This window comes from Dicentrarchus labrax, unplaced genomic scaffold, assembly GCF_905237075.1.
Source record: "Dicentrarchus labrax unplaced genomic scaffold, dlabrax2021, whole genome shotgun sequence".
Lineage (NCBI taxonomy): Eukaryota > Metazoa > Chordata > Actinopteri > Moronidae > Dicentrarchus > Dicentrarchus labrax.
The window spans coordinates 4,574,053-4,592,921 of record NW_026136710.1 but is presented as its reverse complement, the minus strand read 5'-3'; the positions used below and the strand labels follow the sequence as shown (position 1 = coordinate 4,592,921).

The following is an 18,869-nucleotide window of genomic DNA, read 5'->3' as shown; positions in this document are numbered from 1 at the left end:
GTGTCTAAGATATATTAAATAAACCGTATCAGATTAATTTTATCTGCAGTATTTTCTCAGACAAGCTGAGGACTAAACTGGTGGATTTCCCCTTTAAAGCGTAAGACTGCTAAACCACTAGGATTAGATCTAGGATGATGATTTCACACAAAATACACTCTGCATCTTTTATAATAATGACACAAAGGCAAAAATACAAGAATGAGTGTGAGTAGTTTCATTTCAGTAGACATTTATTCACATGTTTTAGACAAAACATTGTGCTGCCCTAGCATACCTATTTGTTTCCATAAAGCATCTGATCTCAAATACCAGATTTAAGAGCATGCAAAATGAACAATCTGAATACTCTGTCACTAGTTAATGAACAATTAAATAGGCTTAAAGGGGAGACATTTAGTTTTGCTAAAGTGCAATAACAACATAATGCAGGCTGCAAACACTGCTATACCAATAAACGGTTGTCTTAATCAAAAATTAAGTAGTACTCATTGAAAAGCAGTGATGTGAGTCCTACGTGTTCAAGGACTGAATGGTGTTAATCATCCAATAAACAAGTAGTGTGTATTCTGTCTACAAAAATAATATTAAACAAGATGCAGTATAAACAAGGCAAACCTGATGTTGTATGAGAAAAAGCAGAAATGTTCCCTGCTATGCTGTAAAAGTACATTCCTCCCTAACCTTCCACTCTCACGACTATACAGTAGGACCCTTAACTCATAACATGAAGAGGGCAGTATTTTCAGCACATATAAAACACGATCTCTGCAAAATGTAAAAGCTCTGAAGAAAGAATTTACTCATGTTCTCTCAGTAGGCTGAATGAGTTCTTGGCTCTTTTTATTTTTAGGTGTTTGAGAATATGTTTTGCCCTAAATGTGTGGGATGCTTCATTTCATGGTCCAGTCTCCAGGCCCTCGTCTCTCTGCTCCAGAGCCTTGAGTCACAGTAAAGTGCCTTAAACCCCATCCTTGTCTCTTCATTCCAGCTTTGCCTGGGATTTGACTTTAAGAAATGGGTGTAGAGATTGTAATCGCGCCATATGGTTGCCCTTCCTTGGAAAAAATGTGAAACTGATACAAAACAATGCGTGTTAATGATACAAATACATGAAAATCTATATACGGTCAGCTGGGGTTTGATTTTAAATATACCTGAGTAGATCATGAGTGCTCCTCGGCGCTGCCGCTGAAGGAGCGGCTCCGGATGTGGTTCCTTAACTGCTCAATCAGCTCTGGGTTCTGCTGCTGAATCTGCTGGGCAAACTGCTGTCCCCTGATAGAGAGAGGAGATAACTCTGTTTACTTCCTGAATTGCTTTCTACCAGAACAAAAGCTCAGTTTTTAATATACAGTAATATAACAGAAATTCCCCTAAAGATCTCCTCATATTGTAGACATTTACAGTACAGATACAAGTTGATACTAAATCAGAAACAAAAAGAAGATCCTTATGCTGGGTTTCCTGTGATAAAATATGATCAAAATAGGGATTATTATCAATTTACAGGGTACAGGGTCTCCACCTAGAGCATCATTCAAAAAAATGTTGGAGTCAATGAGAGATTGATTCGTGCCTCTGAATCAAATATCAGGTTCAGAAATGTTGAAATATGATTTGCTTTCTTGCCGAGAGTGAGTGGAGATCGATACCACTCATAAATATGAAGCTACCGCCAGCAGTTGGTTAACTTAGCTTAGCATTAAAACTGGTAATATGCAGGAGGAAACAGGCCACGTGGTTCTGTCCAAAGCTAACCACATACATCTCTAAAGCTCCTTGTATGTTGTTTGTTCAATGCATGGTTTTTTGTAGCTTCATATTTACCATACAGACCTGAGACTGCTATCTATTTCCCAAAATATTTAATTATTCCTTTCACATGTATAGCTCATATACCACTCTCTTAAATGAATAATCAAACAGTGCTTTTAATCCTTTTGGTTTTGAGTTGAAAGTACTTACGCTTCAATCAAACTGGAAATGTCTGAGAGTCCACCCACTCCTGCTGCAGGACCCCCGACCGCATTAGACATCATTCCTGACATACTGACAGCACAGCGACACAGTGAGTCAATGTATGTTTGGAAACTGCATTTTACCAAACCCTGAATTCAATCAACGAATGTTCACTCACAGCTGTTGTACTTGTTGGTTCTGCATCACGCTTGCAGCCTGTAAACAGAAATCAAGCTGAAATCCGCTGCGCCTCTCACAAATGTATTAACAGGACAATTTATTTCCGATTACACTCAGAGAAACAATGTAATATCTCGTGCTGTGGGCCCTGAATGCACACACACACACACACACACAGCTAGTTGATTTATATGTATCTTGTCATTGTTGCTGCAGTAAAACTCTGGCATGCTTGTAGAAGCGTTCTTGGCCTGGCAGACGTTCCCATGTGTCATCGTTTAACAAGTCAGGATTCTCCTGTCCCAGACAAGGCCCTTTCCACTAGACAATAAACTCAGATGATTAACGGGCTAACTGTCACTCATGGGACTAATTAGGGAAAATATCTGGTCTAACCTTGCCAGAGACAAAGAGAGCATAAGACACCTGTTTCCAGGACAAATGGTGAGTTTACCGAACAGCAGAGAACCTCTATTGTGCCTGTGAAACAGCCAGGCTTTTTAGGTACAGTGCATATATCAGGACTCTTACCATGCTGATGAAGGCAGGGTTGTTGATTAAACTAGCCATGTCAAATCCCAATCCAGCCGCTATCTGTGGCACACATTCATAGACAGAGCTTTAGAAGCTTTAATGGGATATATATATTATGCTACATAACAAAATGAGGGCTAACAGAAAAATTATTTTAACTTACTGGGCTGGTTGCTTCTTTCTGCTTCTGCTCTGCAATCTTCAGGTTGGATTTGTAGGTGTCATTCTCGGGGTCTAATACCAAAGCCTTCTTGAAGTAGGAAATTGCCTCTGGATACTTGTTTGTGGCTGTCAAAGCCAAACTGGAACCATAAAAGGGGCCGTTAAAGGGAAATATTGAAATATTATGGAGATTACATAGAGAAAAAAAACCCCTGGAAAATAAATCTGGTAATAGTGTATAACATTAAACATTAAACATCAGTCTAACTCACCCCATCCTCCCATACGCTTTGCTGTAGGTAGGATCAATCCCAATGGCTCTCTCGCAGTCACCAGTTGCCTCTGTATAATTTCCCAGTTTACTGTGAGCTGCAGCCCTGCAAAGTGTCACATTCAGAGCCCATTACAGGCTTGTTTAATTGTGTTCCTATACATAACGCACAAGGAAGGGATTCAATTCTCTAGCACCAGTTAAAACACTGATCATCACCGACTGTCTCCTGTTGTTTAAAAACCACAATAGAAGTAGAAGGTTTAGTGCAAAATGGTGACAGTGTGAAATCAGTGTTGCTTGCTGCTGTAAATACCTATTGCAGTAGTACACAGCGTTTCTTAAGTCCAGATCAATGGCCTTTGTGTAGCACTCCACTGCACATCTGTAGTTCTCTTCCTTCATGTGATTGTTACCTAAAAATAAAACATTGGATTATTTACACATAGAAAGACTGTGGGTTACAACACAGGGCCAAAGTTATTATAGAGGTAGTTTTATCATCCTAAGAAATGGCTGGTAAGATTGAGTTCAGCAAAAGTTTAGTTTTTTGTTTTTTTTAAAGGGACGCTGTGGTACTAGTAACATTTCCATTTTAGTTAATTATTGATATCACTTTAAATTTAACATCAAGAGAGATCAATACTTTCCCCCCAGGACTGCAAATATATAGCTATTAATAAGTCAGTCCATAAGGTAGAAGGAGCTGCAGAGCTCCAACATGTTCCCTCTTCAGGTAGCTGGCAGCTTTTCTGATTTTTCTGATCACATAACATAAGGTTTATTAAGGCAGTGTATCGCTTTACAAATATTTCCTTATTAACATGAACTATGGCTGGTTCTTCCCTGAACATGTGTTATTCCTTCACCAGATAATGATACCAGACAATTGTCTTTAAAATGAGGGAAAATCTGTTGAAAAGGCAGAGCTCAAACTTACAATATGTCTCACAGGGGAAGTTATTAGCACTTCACAGCTGCCACTATCAGTTGATTCACTACAAGACACTTTTTTTCACAGTTCCCACTGTTATGGTGTATGTAGACCAGCTAAAAATCACGCAATACTAAAATGATGAGTGTTTAAAGGTTTTGAGTTACCTCCTCTGTGTGGTTTTGGTTTAACAGCACAAGCACTTCATGGTGAAATAGATGTGAATGTTATGTGGTCCGAGGACAAGATTAAGAATACAGAAAAATAATAAAAAATAATTCAATATCGAATATAATTTAAAACAGATGCCAAAATATTTTGTGAAGAAGCTCATTATCATTATCATATTATTTAAATTGAGGTACCAAAAGATAATGATCTGCTATGAGGGAGGCTACATAAGGACGCACAGGTATCAGAACAAATTCAATTCCAGTAAATAAGTCTGAACATTACCTTCATTTTTAAGTTGCTCTGCTCGTTCAATGTCTTCTGGAGATGGGGAGGTCTCTGGTACGGTTAGGTTGTCATTCTGCATTTAAAAATAGAAAAAGACATTGATGTGATTTACTGTACAAAAGACGGTTATTATGGTGGACATTTTGATTTTACAGGGGGAGAAGCATAGTTGTAATATCCTTAATGATTAATTAACTACACAGGCTTGCCAGTAACTAATGCCAGTGACCCAGCATGCACTGACGTGGGAAAGGTTTATCTTGCTTTAAACACATACTGATGCTGCACAAGCTGAGTCACTGAGTCCATCTACACATACAACCATACTGCCTTTGTATGTAAAAGCATCTGTCCCGTGTTTTGTGCAGCACCCACCTTGAGGAGGGAGTTGAGGAATATCTCCTTCAGAGGCTGTGGCACAGCAAGATGGCAGTCACTGGAGCTGATCTTAAAGGTAGTCTCCAAACACTGTATCGCAACTGCAGTGACAGGATAACGTTGACGAGATAAATTACATTAGGGAGATAGCGGCTAAACAATTGGTCTTAACAGTATTATTATGGTGAGTCAGAACTTGGCTGCACATTCAGAGTGAGAAATGTAAACTGTCCTGTTTTATATTGGCTTAAACACGCCACCGCAGACACTGCACATTATAGCCTTATTTCTAGCCACTTGTGATTCTGTTTATTCTCCCTACATCAAGATAGGAAAACTGAGAACATATATATTTTCAAATGCACAGGACAGGAGCGGGGTGTCCTATATTTGTAAAGGCGCTTTCCAAACTCTAAGTGCACTGTGAGCTGACCTACCTTCAAGGCTCTCCTGCTCATCAGAATTCAAAGCACCGCAATGTGTTTGATCTCGTAGGAACTGCACAATAGAGAATGCCAGACGCTTCTCCACTGCCATTTTTACCTAGAAACTGCTGGGAACAGGAAGTAGTTTGGAGTGAAACAGAAAGGCACCCACACACCAATGACTATATTATTCATAGGGTGACACTAAAAAAAACCACACACACACACACACACGTAATGCATTGCTAATACATGACTTTCGATGGATGAATGCAAGATTTTTATTAATAGTCTTATGAGCTATTACAAAATGATCAAGTCATCATGTTTTTGTGATTACTTAATGGATCATCAATTAATGATACATAGATGGAATCTAGCTGCAAAGAAAAGGGCTTTTAAGACCCACGCATGCTTGCAGAACAGTACTCTCACAAACATATGAAGCTGTGGTTGGAAAATCTCTAGTAATAAACACACAATCAGATTCCTGACACAACATTAACATTAACATTGCTTTCTACCTTTATTACAATATAAACTGTTGACATAAACGTGTCTGGCACCCGCTGCACATGTTGGTTTTAGTGCACCACGTGTATGTGCTACCTTCCAGCAACAACAGCAACAACAAAAATATCATAATATAATAAATCAAAACTCACGTTCCATCCCCTAGCTCGTAAACGGGACATACACAAAGACCGTCGAGTCGTGTAGCAACATGTAGATGTTTGTATCTGACTACCATGGGGCTGTCAAATGTAACTGGATTCCTGGTAGGCATAGGCTGTAAATGAAACTACTCTATAAAGTAACTGTGAAGTAACAACAGTTACTATCTATTAACCATAATCACATAAACGCAAAGTGGCCTGATCATTTATTTATGGTGAGCAACAGGAATTCATGATACTTCTTGTATTAAAGCCTCTGAAAACTTGGCTTTAAGTTTTTCTCTATAACATAACTTTTTGGTATTATTTATGCAGTAAATAGTTTACTGCATAAATAATAATCAAAAATGAATAATAATCTGCTTCACCAGGACTGAGTGGGAGTTGTAACTGTCAGAAAACTGTCAGGGCCTTTAATACATGCATTTAATTATCATTAATCATTAGTTGTGCATTATTTAAGCATGTGTTTTGTTCATCATTACCGTATTCATGTGTGTGGTTGCATGTTTGATGGTTATAGTCCTATAACATAGTCCTGGGTAATTAGTTATTATCTAGTCATTATCCAAGGCCGGATTATCAACTGGGAAATGTGGGTAGTTGCCCACATTTATCCCCGAATGCCACTGATTCAAGTCAATAGATCTTTGTTGATTTAATTAATTACATTTGTTAAGGAATATGCCAAGGATATCAACTAAAGCAGACCTTGCATTTTAGCTTATTTATGGGCCCTGTGCTCACACGGTGCATGCTCTTAAATAAAGCAGTGTTAAATCAAATGACCACAATATGGGCCCGACAGCACATTTCTTGCCCAGGAGCCCCCTTGCTGTTATTATCTATTTCTACAACTAGAAAAGATGCTGGTGGAGCATTTGGCTCTTGTTTCCAAGACAACTCATTGGAGGATGAAAGCAAAATGATTCTTGCTTATAACAACAACAAAAAAAAAGAAGAAGAAGAAGAAGCAATTGGTCCATTAATTAAAGCTGGCTGTTTCAGTTAGTTTGTCTCTGTGTGTGATCAAAGCACTTCCAATCATATTAGTGAGCAGCAGGGGCTTAAAGAAGGGCCACCAAATGAACTCTAATTTGACTCCATGTCCCCCATGGGTCTGATTTGCAGACACAAACACTGCCTCATATTTCCATCACGTGCTGATGCCATTCGTTGTTATGTTCATTTAGCTTTGGCTAGCACAGCCACTCCTCCCTCAGTGCGTGTGTGCGTGTGTGTGTGTGTGTGTGTTGACACACGTAAATGCAGTGATGCAGAAGCTGTGATGTAATACCATAATGGGAGGCGAGCTATGTTTTCATACACTACACAGGCATTGTGTTGTAAACTCAGATAATCCATATACAATGCATTGAACAGAATACAAGCAGTGACGGTGGTAGGTTTGTCATTTCTAAAAGAGCACGTCTTCACTAACCGCCCGGACAGCAGGGCTCGCGCACTGTGCAGCTCGTGTGATGCTCGCTCAAACAATCACAGTAAAAAAAACAGCGCGAGGAGCGGAAATAAAGCCCAACCTCAGAGCAAAACCCTCCCAAAAAAAAAACCACTATGAAGCCAATTTATAAATAACATTGTGTCAAAGGATGCTTATTTAGTACCCCCCGTCCACCCCCCCTCCCTCCCCGTCCACCCACCTACCTGAGCTCTTATCCAGCTGTCTGCCGCTACCGCGTCATGAGGACTTGTGTGTCAGCTTGATCGCATCCTCCTCGGCGCATGCGCGTTGACAGCGGAAATAAAGGAAGCCTTCTCCACATGTAAGAGAGAGGGAGACGAGTGCTGGTGCTGCTGCTGCTGCTGCTGCTGCTGGAGCTGAAGCACAGTAAGAGGAGAAGAAAGTGTGGTGTACTTGCACGGAGAAAGCGCATGAAACCGCTGGCATGTGTGCGTTAAGAGTTGTAGTCTGCCGGGCGTTTTGCAGGTATGCTTCAGGAGAGACACACCGCTGAGTAGCTGCCCTGTTAAATCTTTTTATTTAGCACCTGTGTGACAGATAAGTGGAGGGTTACCAGCTACATTAAACTGATTCGTAATTGCATTGTGTTTACATCTGTTGGCCGTAAAAAAGGGGGTATTAAAAATGATAGCTGGCCAAAGTTTTGGCTGGGATTTGTCATTGCTGCCTTTATAATTATCCCACGCTGTTATGAACCTGTTTTGAAAGGCTTTTGCTGCCATGCAATGTAACCTTACACTGAGTGGACATGGGGGAAAGGTCACTGCTTAGCATGGAAAAAATGCAGGGCACATTTTCTAAGTCTGACCTTGAAGGATTTATTGCTTTATATTAGTGCCACCTGTTTTCTTGCGAAATGTCATTTTAAACTTTTGAAGTTTTACTGTCTAATTTGTTTTACAGCGCATATAAACCTGTCCTGAGAATGACCATCCAGAATGGGTCTGTGACACCTGCCAGAGACTGCTCTCAGGCAGGAGATGAGAGAAACACGCTGAGATGGGACCTGTCTCCGGCTGAGATCAGGACCACCACGGACAGTTTGATTAACAGAGTGAAAAAGGTCTATGATGACATTGGATCTCTAAAGGTAGAAAACGTGTGTGTCGAAAACACCCTGAAAGCCTTGGCTAATGTCAGGCTGGATTATGCATGTAAGTATTTTAAGGAGAAGTCTGGTGAAAACTTCCACGAAAAGACCAAAACCAACAATGAATTGTCCGTGTAGCCAAAGGCTCTCTGCCATAGAGTTCATTGTTGTCCAAAAGACATGTTCCTTCATTGCCATGAATATGTTTTTTTTTTTTGTTTTTAGTCAGGCCCATATACAATATATATGGGCCTATACAAATGTATAATAATCCAAAGCTGAGAATAGTCTCTAACAAACACCCTATTTACTCTTTACTCAGTGTCCTGCTGTCAATTAGCCTTTTTTTTTTTAAATTTAGACATGTTCTTGAAGCTTTAGATCTTCAGTAGAGAAGTTGAAAAGTAACTAACCCAATAAATATATATATATATATATATATATATATATATATATATTTTTATATATTTTTATATATTTTTTTATATATATATTATATATATATATATATATATATATATATATATTATTATTATTATTATTTTTATTTTTTTTAATGCATCATGCTGTTTTTCTTATTCCAATGTTGCACAAATCCTAGTGACATTCATGCTGTCTTTCTGTGTTCATTCTGTTCCCTCAGCATCCCGCCATGTTCTCGATTTCCCCCAGTATGTTTTTCCTTCTAAAGAGGTTCGGACAGCGAGCACAGAGGCTGACAAGAAACTGTCTGACTTTGATGTGGAGATAAGCATGAGGGAAGATGTGTTCAAGCGAATCACTGCCTTGCAGGTACGGCTTTTATAATATCTACTGGAATATAAGCTCACAACATGAGGGAGGGGAAGGTTGATCTTTTAATCAGGCCTCTAGTCCACTAAGATTATAATGAGGTGTTAATATAGTCTTACCCATAAAATCTGAAGTTAATCAAATCTAATGTGTGAGGATTTGATGCAGTTACCACAGTATCTATGCCAATGAGAGATTATTTTCACATTTTATGTCAGCCAGGCAGCAACAAATGATAGATAGAAGTGTTTCATATTAAGGCTAGTGATACTATACCCTCATTTGACCCCGACGCTGGTTCTTATTTTGCTTAGGAAAGAAATTTAATCTGCTCTAACCAGGCAGCCAGTGGTAGCCAATGCCATATCTTATCCTTGGCTGGCTGACATGCACCATAAATAGGTGAATAAATTTAGCCTGCATACATGAAGAGATGTGTTTATCTTGTGTCATTATTTTCTGACAGAAAAAGCTCCAAGACAACCTTACATCCGAAGAAAAGAGATTCTTAGACCGACTTGTTACATTAGGCAAGCGGAATGGATTGCACCTGTCTGTAGATATACAAGAGGTAATACGATATGTGATGTGATTATAGTTAGTTTTGACCATGTACAATGCTGGTATATTAAAAGAGTTGACTCTTGATGTTAGATAAATAAGCATTTATATGTTTTGCCTCAATTGATCATAATAGAAAGAAGCATGTTTTACTCAGTATTAATAGAATCAGGATGCACCTTTTTAACTGTATTAAAAGACAAGTTTTTCATTTCATTTTTGAAGTGATATCAAGTGCCAGTGTTGTATTTTGAAGATTGAGTGTTGGGTAACTCTATTTGATCACAAATTCTGCTTGTAATTGTTGAATTATTACACCATATACACCAAATGCTGCTCCTTTTCTCTCCCAAGGAAATAAAAAGAACTTCCAAGCTTATAAGTGAACTCTCCATTGAGTTTAACAAGAATCTGAACGAGGACAATACGTTTCTTCTTTTCTCTGAGCGTGAATTGGGTAAACTTATATGCATAAATCTCAGTCTAGTGGGCTGTATAATATTATTAAGCTTTGACTATTTTCATTTATGCTGCTGTCCTCTTCTGTTAAGGTGGGCTAGCTGATAGCTATCTCAATGGACTGGACAAGGCAGCAGATGGGCGGTATAAAGTGACTCTTGAATATCCCCATTACTTCCCTCTGATGAAGAGGTGTCACAATCCTGAGACCAGGAGGAAGATGGAAACAGCTTTTCACAGCAGGTGTAAAGAGGTAACTGGAGTCTGAGTTTAAATCTGTGTATCCTACACTTTCTCAACCACAGAAATCCTTGTCTGTTTTTAACTTGTTCACATACCCCTGCAGCCCTGTCTTATTTTTTAGGGAATTAAACCCTGTTTTTGATGTCATGGATAGTTATTTCTATGAGAAATAGCCATTCAATGAATTTACATTCAGTAATTGGAAGTTATGTCTAAATGGATTCCGCCATTCATGCTCTGGACTCAAATTACTGACCTACGCACATGGATATCAGCCTTACTGTTTACTATTCATTCTCCTACAGCCGTATATCAGAGCTGTATTAAATCACTGCTCATGCAAACCAAACATTTCTTACTGCTGCTGCTTCACATTACAAGCGTTAATGTGGTGACACTCGAGGTGGAACAGGAAGGAGCGGTTACATGTGAGTTGCAGGTGACAGGCTGCACACCTTCCACTCCTGTGGAAAGCTACTTGTGCCTTGTGCAGCACGGCTACGCTGTAAACACATACACCAGTTGCTCTTCTGCTGTATTTCCGACAAAGTAGCTGCTCAACAGGCCTTTGCTACTGCCAGAAGTCTGGTGTCGCTGCATCAACCAGGACTGAAATCTTGAGGATTATAACTTTAATTAGCAAAATTAGATATTTTGTAAAATGTGTCTATTGTATACACTGTCTGATCTGCATATCTTATTCTACTTATTTTTTTTTTTAACTAGGTAAACACAGGGATCCTCGAAGAGTTGATACAACTGAGGGCAAAGGTCGCAGACTTACTTGGTTACAGTAGCCATGCAAACTATGTGCTGGAGATTAACATGGCCAAGAATGCAAGCAATGTGTCTGACTTTTTAGGTATGACCCCCCTTCGACATCTCGCCTCACAGGCACACACTCACATTTACAAACATTATGTGTCATTTAAGATGAGCACCCAAGGCATCTGATAACGGCTTGGCAATGGAAAAATAAACTCCATTGGACAGATGGACGGCACGGATGGGGAAGTAGATAGACATAGAAATACTACACCTCATGCCTTTTGCATGTCATTTAGTGGATGTTGCACTACATGCCTATTGTATGTAGTGCGACATGCAGTAATTTATAGCTCATGAAGGCATGTGGTCATATATCACATAGTAGAAATGGACTGAATGAGTGTGTCAGTATCTTGTTATTATAGTAGTATTATTTACTGTAGTACATTTGTGGAAGGTCTTTAGTATAACATCTGTCTCTTCTTGTTTCCCACTTTGCAGATACATTCTATGAAACACTGAAGCCCATTGCAAACAAGGAGAGGAAATATATTCTTGCACTAAAGAAGAGGGAGTGCTTGATGAAGGGCTATCAGTTTGATGGACAGATCAATGCGTGGGACTTGCCCTACTACATGAATCAAGTGGAGCAGTGCAAGTTTGCTGTGAACAAGGACAAACTGATTGAGTATTTCCCGCTTGACGTGGTGACACAGGGACTGTTTGGTATCTACCAGGAGCTGCTGGGTCTCACATTCACAGAGGTGGACCATGCTCACGTGTGGCATGAAAACGTCACACTCTACTCAGCCTATGACACCGAAACTGGAGAGGAGATTGGCCAGTTCTACCTCGACTTGCATCCAAGGTAGAGAACTTAAAAAAATTAAGATTGAAGCTATCAGGGACAAGAGCTTCTGATGTTTGTAGAGACATTTCTTCCTAATAATGATTAGATTCAGTCTTGTTGGGGTGACATTTGCAACCTTGTCTTCCACCAGGGAAGGAAAGTATGGCCATGCAGCCTGCTTTGGGCTCCAACCTGGCTGCAGAGGACCTGATGGGAATCGCAGGCTTCCAGTGGCAGCTATGGTGGCTAACTTTACCAAGCCCAGAAAAGGTTGTCCCTCTCTCCTCCAGCACCATGAAGTGGAGACTTATTTTCATGAGTTTGGTCATGTTATGCATGAGCTCTGCTCTAAGGTAGGCATCAGTAGTTTCCTTACATTTGCACATACTTTGTATAATAATTGGAATGATTCAACTTAAACTAAGCTTATCTGTTTTTTGTATCAGACCACTTTTTCAGAATTCAGTGGCACCCTGGTGGAGACGGACTTTGTCGAGGTGCCTTCGCAGATGCTTGAGAACTGGGTTTGGGAGAAGGAGCCTCTGAGAAGAATGTCTCGCCACTACAAGGACGGCACGCCAATCCCAGACAACCTGCTCGACAAACTGATCGCATCCAGAGTAGCCAACACTGGTCAGACACTTTTTGAGTTCTTATAACATTTATACAGAAATCTAGAGTCTTTGTTGATGTGTTGACTGGTTGAACCTCTTTAGGACTAATGAACCTGCGCCAGGTAGTCCTTAGTAAAGTGGACCAGTCACTACACACGAGCCCTTGTGCAGATACAACAGAGGTGTTTGCAAAGCATTGCCGGGACATCCTGGGTGTTCCTGCTACACCAGGTCAGTATAACACCAGCAACAGTAGCACTGCAAGGCAAGTGTTGGCTAATGAGCATCAGGAATTTTATCAGTGATTTAGAATTGAGAGTATTTATTTGCCTAATCGTATCCTATGAGGACAAATAAATACATAAATGGTTAAATTTGTAATACAACAAATACCCCACTGTGAGCAGGCAAGGTTTGTGTGTCATTTCCTGTGTAAAACACACACATTAGACCATTTATTTTTGGAAAGTGTGTTAATGATTTGTCACAAGACGATTTCAATGTGATGTCCTCTGCAGGTACCAATATGACAGCCAGTTTCAGCCACTTGGCTGGAGGATATGATGGTCAGTACTATAGCTATCTCTGGAGTGAAGTCTACTCCATGGACATTTTTTTCAGCCGCTTTAAGAAGGAAGGTATTATGAATCCAAAGGTGGGTCAGACTATCACTTTATCTATCATGTTATATCACTTTTAAAAAATACATCTCACTTTTTGTATCTTTCTATAAGTACCTGTCTGCTTTAACACAGGTTGGAAAAGAGTACAGGAGGGTGATTCTGGAAGCAGGCGGCTCTGTGGACGGAGTGGACATGCTGAAGACCTTCCTCGGACGTGGCCCATGCCAGGATGCCTTCTTTCAGTGCAAAGGACTGATTAAGTCTCAGTAAACAGAAACATTGTAATGTTACATAGCCTTTTAAGAATCTTTTGGTCAAAGCAGGGTATATTTTAATTGTCCGGATGCAGGTTCATGTCAGTAGAAACATGCCTTTGCTTGAATTTACTGTGTTTAGGTTTTTCTACTTGATCATTTCTACCTGTTGGCATTTGTTCGAATGTGCAGTAGATCGTGGAGAATCCTCATGATGATATGTACTTCTTAGGCCTTTTTCACAGCAAATAAAGTACATGTGTTACTAATTGTATTAAGGATATCTTCGGTCCAATAAAGTGTCCCAGTAAGCCACGGCAGTGTGTTAATGAGCCACATTGCACAATACCACAACCCTGGAAAGGAAGCAGCTAAAGGGAATTCAGACATCATAAATGTCATTGTTTACATTTCACTTTTCCTGTCAAAATGTCTTCCGTGGAAAAGGCCTGGCAGGTGTTTGCACAGCTGCAAGTTATGTGCATTATAAAGCTGTTAATCACCAACGTGTATATATATTTTTTAAAGGGATAAAGATTACCTAAAGCTGTTAGATGCTTATGCAAACAAAGTGATCATTATATCTTTTTGGGGGGCAAAAAATACATAAAATGTCTCTTTATATTTAAGAGATTTAAATATTTACAGATATAGATGTAGTGATTGGATATTATGTCAAAGGCACTAGGTCTTACACACAGTATGGGATGTTAAAACTGCACATGTTCAAGCAAGATGGATCTCAAAATCTTACTGCAAATGCCTTTTTATATATATATATATATATATATATATATATATATATATATATATATATATATTATATAAATTCCCTACTTAAAAGGCATTAAGCTATTGTGATGAAAATATCTACAAATCTCTCTTCTGAAGAACAGGATTAGGGAAATGTGTTAATTACCATATTGTGGAAGAAAGGGGGGGTGTTGCATATTTTGGGGATTTATTAAAATTCCCCTGCAAGGAAAAAAAAACCTTATTTGACACCAGGGGGCGCCACAGGATAGCTACTTTTGGTACTATTGGTATGTGAGTTTAATATGAAAAGATAAAATGAATCTTATTGTTTGACTGATAAAAAAACTTATTTAAATAAAATACCCATTCGTTTCACCACCATACATAGTCAAACTGTTGTAAATACTGCCACCACCTTTTATATATATATATATATATATATATATATATATATATATATGTATATATATATATATACATCTAGACTGGTTTAATTAAAAAATATATATATTTATTGTATGTAGTGTGAGTGAATCCACTTCCTGAGCCTAATTAGAGAGGGAATAAAATGTTAATGTAAATGGTTTGAGGGAGATTTTCAACTATTAGGTGAGATAGTGAAAGCACCATCAGAGAGAGAGAGGGGGAGGGGGGAGGAGGAGGAGGAGGAGGTGTCGGTGTAGCTGGAAAGGCGACTTCTGGTGGACAACCTACTCCTACATGTAGGCACGGAGGTCGCAGCAAAGAGAAAGAGAGAGAGAGAGAGAAGACGAAGAAACCCCTACCGCTTCATGTTGCTCTTAAAAACAGCCTGTATGTAGCTTCCCCTCGACTCTCGTCAATGTAGCTGCGTGATTAAACGAAAGGAGATTATGACTGAAAACACCTGGGTGCGGCACACTTTAGATGAAAAAGCTGTCGCTCTGCCGGAGGTCGTTCGCATTTTTTCTGCCTTTTGTATTTCCTTGCTGAATGTCGTGGACATTTTGGATTTTTTTTAATGCTCTCTGTGTGTCATTAAGTGTTAACCAATTAAGGAGCACATTTTCTCATGCCTTCGCCTTCGTCGGTTAGTTTTGTTCAAGTGACATTTGGAAGGTAAATACTACTTTTTTTTTTTTTTTTTTTTTTTACCCCCCTTTTTTCTTTTTTTTTTTCCACGTCTGAAAAAACAACTGAGAAGGAGGAGGGGAGGACGACTCAGTGAAACAACTTGAGGACGGCTTTGCTGTGGAGAATGTGCGAACTGGGCCAGCTTCGAGTTGCTCTTTAAAGTGGGCAGCGTTAGCTAGCTTAGCTGCTAACACTAGCGAGAGCTAACCTTATTGAACTACCCCGAAGCGAAATCGGTGTGAGCTAGCTCATGCCAACTTCTCGACACGTTTTTTCGGATAGTAGCACCTTGCTCACAACCTTGGGACGCCATTAAATGAGACGCTGACTCGATAGTAATTCAGGTAAGGGTCTTTTTGTTTCTTTTTTGTCTGTGTGGTAGCATCGCGGCTAGCCGCAGCGCAGCGTCGTTATGCTGGGGTCCCATTCTGATGCTGTCCGATGTTGGGTCTTGGCGTTGAATCAGCCCATTTTTTTAACAGTGAAGTTATAATATTACAGGTTTACATGAACACACCCGGTCTTATTAATACATGTGACCACATTCGTGCTGTAATGGGGGCGTTAAATGGAAGAGGAGAGGAGATTTTAAGCAGCTGTCTGTATTTTCCGTTCACATCAACAGCTGTAGCGTTTACATGGCTGCCTATTTGCAGTGCTGCTTGTACTGCCTCTTATCTAGTCACCACAAATACCCAAATGCAACGCAGTCTACTACATGAAAAGCTAATAACTTGGATGTATTTTGTGACTGCTATACACCCCCCCCCTCTCACCACCACCACCACCACCACCAAGTATCAGTCAGTCGTCAGTGTTAACAGCTGCAGTGCAACAGCAGCAGCAGTCACATCTTTTGTTGCGGAGCACCTTCAGCAGCGCTTCGACGGACGAGGGGATTAGTGAGCTGTACACTCAACATATCAGCGTTTTCATTTTTCTCACCACTTCACTAATCAGATTACTATCCCCCACTTAACTCCATGTCATTTAATCCTGTTAAGATTTGAGATAGATGGCTGGAGCTAATCTCCAGGTTTTTATGTTTTATTTTTTGGGGGGAATTTCAGCAGGTCGATTTTATTTTATTCTTATTTTATTTATTTATTTTACTGTTAATCATCTCTTGTCGAGAGAAGCAGTAAATCACAGGAAGCCATGAAGCATATAACGTTCAGATGAAAATGACAGCAAGACTGTGGTTTTGTTTTTTTTTATTTTTATTTTTCAAGCTGCCTGAATTACATCCGTGAATGCTTTGTGGTTTTAGCACATCAATGACAGCATGCTTGCAGTAGAAATCTCTCATGTGAATAGGTATTTGTCTGTGTCTTTGTGTGTGTGTGGGGGGGTTATAACCTGATTGTAAACCAAATTAGACCTATTAACCTATCTCTGTAGATGTACCGACGTCAGCAAGGGAGCTCATCAAAATACAAACTTGACCCAGCTGAACTAACCCTTGAAACTGACAGGATGGGTTGCTTTATGTTTTCCTGGAGAGGACACATTGGTGTGTTAAGATAGCCTGCAGGCATCTATGGCTGGATAACTGTCCTCCACCTTGCTTGGTGAAATACGGAGAATGCTTCTACTGCCTTTAAAACTCAAACGACCGGCACTGTCGTGAAGTAAAACAGAAACCGATTAGCCTTGAATTAGCTGTAATAAAATGTAAACAAAGACTAGGACACATCAGCCGCCACTTGTCATTGTCGTAGGCCCATCGTCTGCAGCTAGTGACCAGATGTTTGTAGATTATTATCCACTTACTGTATCATTATTTCGCCTTCCTTTCCCCATTGCAGTTTTTGGTCATTCATCTTATTGAAATCCAATATTGTTATGCAAGACGGATCTTTAATACGTACACTCTATAAATCACAGAAACCTGTCATGACTCTCACTCCATTGGTATGTTTTAAAGTGAGGCGCTGAAAGCCCCTTGCTGGTGAACACTTTAATTTATCAAGTTCCTCGTATGATCATTTACAACAGAGCTTATCTGGAACGGAAGATAAGCTTTACTCTAACAAAGCGTTGCTCTTTTCTCACACCAGTGCCAAAGCAGTGTTGTTACAGATACACTTGCAAAACAGTTTTGTTGTGCCACTTGGAGACAGAAAAAAAGACTTGACAATAGTAACAAAATGGGCAGGTTTCCTTATCTTCACTGTGCGTCAGAAGGTTTAACTGTGGCTGAATAATGGTTAATCCAAAGTCTATAATGCCTCCATTGTGAATTTTGCTCCGTATCGTACTCTGAGTGCGACAGATAAAACTCTTGATGGATTGGGCCTAGGTCACCCAGGTTAAAACATTGTGGGTTTTTTTGCTTTTAAACAGCCCCAAGCTGTTTTGTGCCACAGTTCACCTCAGCCTGGTTTTCTTGATGGTAATACCTGTTTAAAACCCCAACGAAATGTTATCTTTACTTCCTTAAGGTGATGTAATCCTTGTTAAATGGGGGACACAGTGAGGAATCATCCTGAATTGTTAACCAATGAGATATCAGTTGAGGAGAAATCGACTGTTTGGGTTTCATACGAGGGACAGAAGGGTTAGACTTTAGGTATATGCTGAGTGTTGGTTTAATGACTGCTGAACAAATGTATTGCATGAGTATCACTGCGGCTGTAGGTGTGGTTGTCTAGGGACGCTTTATACCAGATAGGGACCTTTTTTTTTTTTTCCATCTTCCTTAATATTCCTGCTTGTGTAACTGTATAAGTGCACATTTCCTCCCCCAACTTCAGCAAGTCAAGCCCTGAAGTGATTCAGATGCTTTCTTTTTCACTTGGGGTGAATGGGACAGAGAAATATGCTAGAGCAGTGTGTGAGCTATGTGTAAACAATGAAGATGTTGACATGGGCTGAAGAACACGTGTTTAGTGACTAAGTACTCGTGACATTGCTGAAGAGTTGCAGGTGATGGTGTTGAGCAAACCTGTGAGAAAATGTTGTCACGTAAGGAAATGAGTAAGGAATGTATTATTAGTCAGTTTTAACGGGCCAATTTGTATTTTGTATCTATTGCAGCAGGCAGGTGCATTCAGTCCGTTCACATTACCTTAATGTCATTGTTTCAGTCAAAACTAAATTCAATTTATTTTAGGCTATAACTTTAGTAGCTTACCATACGACTGTTGTCACTGTTTTCCATGCAGATAGATGTTTAGTTAGTTTTAGTTCGTGCACTTAAATTGATTTGCCCTATTAAAGATTTGATGTTTTTTTTCTCTTTTTTTAAAAGAGAAATTTGGCAAGTTGTGAGACTTCTT

The 18,869-nt window shown here is 39.6% G+C and overlaps 3 protein-coding genes across 7 annotated transcripts in view; 2 read left to right on the top strand and 1 right to left on the bottom strand.

Moving 5' to 3' along the window:
- Positions 1–215: 215 nt before the first annotated feature.
- On the bottom strand, positions 216–7,755 carry sgtb (small glutamine rich tetratricopeptide repeat co-chaperone beta). 2 transcript variants are annotated; one of them, XM_051412943.1, is made up of 12 exons: positions 7,648–7,755; positions 5,318–5,433; positions 4,878–4,981; positions 4,500–4,575; positions 3,426–3,525; positions 3,111–3,215; positions 2,840–2,978; positions 2,674–2,736; positions 2,141–2,178; positions 1,969–2,052; positions 1,158–1,278; positions 216–1,076 (listed from the first exon to the last, which is right to left on the bottom strand). In XM_051412943.1, exons 2-11 carry the CDS (start codon positions 5,415–5,417, stop codon positions 1,167–1,169), a joined length of 921 nt encoding a protein of 306 aa, XP_051268903.1. In that variant the 5' UTR covers positions 5,418–5,433; positions 7,648–7,755; the 3' UTR covers positions 216–1,076; positions 1,158–1,166. The 2 variants fall into 2 exon arrangements, with proteins under 2 accessions (XP_051268903.1, XP_051268902.1); XM_051412942.1 differs by having other exon boundaries at positions 5,318–5,430; positions 7,648–7,753.
- nln (neurolysin (metallopeptidase M3 family)) lies at positions 7,741–14,034 on the top strand. Of its 2 annotated transcripts, none has more exons than XM_051412940.1 (13): positions 7,741–7,831; positions 8,369–8,619; positions 9,199–9,347; positions 9,814–9,918; positions 10,263–10,365; positions 10,460–10,620; positions 11,337–11,472; positions 11,880–12,246; positions 12,380–12,581; positions 12,675–12,861; positions 12,945–13,073; positions 13,361–13,497; positions 13,598–14,034. In XM_051412940.1, the coding sequence occupies exons 2-13, from the start codon at positions 8,391–8,393 to the stop codon at positions 13,733–13,735; spliced, it is 2,043 nt and encodes a 680-aa protein (XP_051268900.1). In that variant the 5' UTR covers positions 7,741–7,831; positions 8,369–8,390; the 3' UTR covers positions 13,736–14,034. The 2 variants fall into 2 exon arrangements, with proteins under 2 accessions (XP_051268900.1, XP_051268899.1); XM_051412939.1 differs by having other exon boundaries at positions 7,757–7,930.
- Positions 14,035–15,167: 1,133 nt separating this feature from the next.
- Positions 15,168–18,869, top strand: part of erbin (erbb2 interacting protein) — a 55,165-nt gene continuing 51,463 nt past the window's right edge. For 2 of the 3 annotated variants that reach the window (XM_051412178.1, XM_051412177.1), the window contains exon 1: positions 15,168–15,932. The gene's annotated coding sequence lies outside the window, so the exon portion shown is untranslated. The remainder of the gene's footprint in view (positions 15,933–18,869) is intronic. The other variant, XM_051412179.1, reaches the window with a different exon arrangement.

Bases quoted from the DNA above. Each gene is read 5' to 3' on its own strand.
- sgtb (XM_051412943.1), bottom strand. From the start codon at position 5,417: ATGGCAGTGGAGAAGCGTCTGGCATTCTCTATTGTGCAGTTCCTACGA. The intron at 4,576-4,877 runs GTGGGTGCTGCA...TTTTAAATGCAG, and splicing joins TCCTCAACTCCCTCCTCAAG to AATGACAACCTAACCGTACC. The intron at 2,737-2,839 runs GTAAGTTAAAAT...TGTGTGCCACAG, and splicing joins AGAAAGAAGCAACCAGCCCA to ATAGCGGCTGGATTGGGATT.
- nln (XM_051412939.1), top strand. From the start codon at position 7,890: ATGTGTGCGTTAAGAGTTGTAGTCTGCCGGGCGTTTTGCAG. The intron at 9,919-10,262 runs GTAATACGATAT...TTCTCTCCCAAG, and splicing joins TGTCTGTAGATATACAAGAG to GAAATAAAAAGAACTTCCAA. The intron at 13,498-13,597 runs GTGGGTCAGACT...GCTTTAACACAG, and splicing joins AAGGTATTATGAATCCAAAG to GTTGGAAAAGAGTACAGGAG.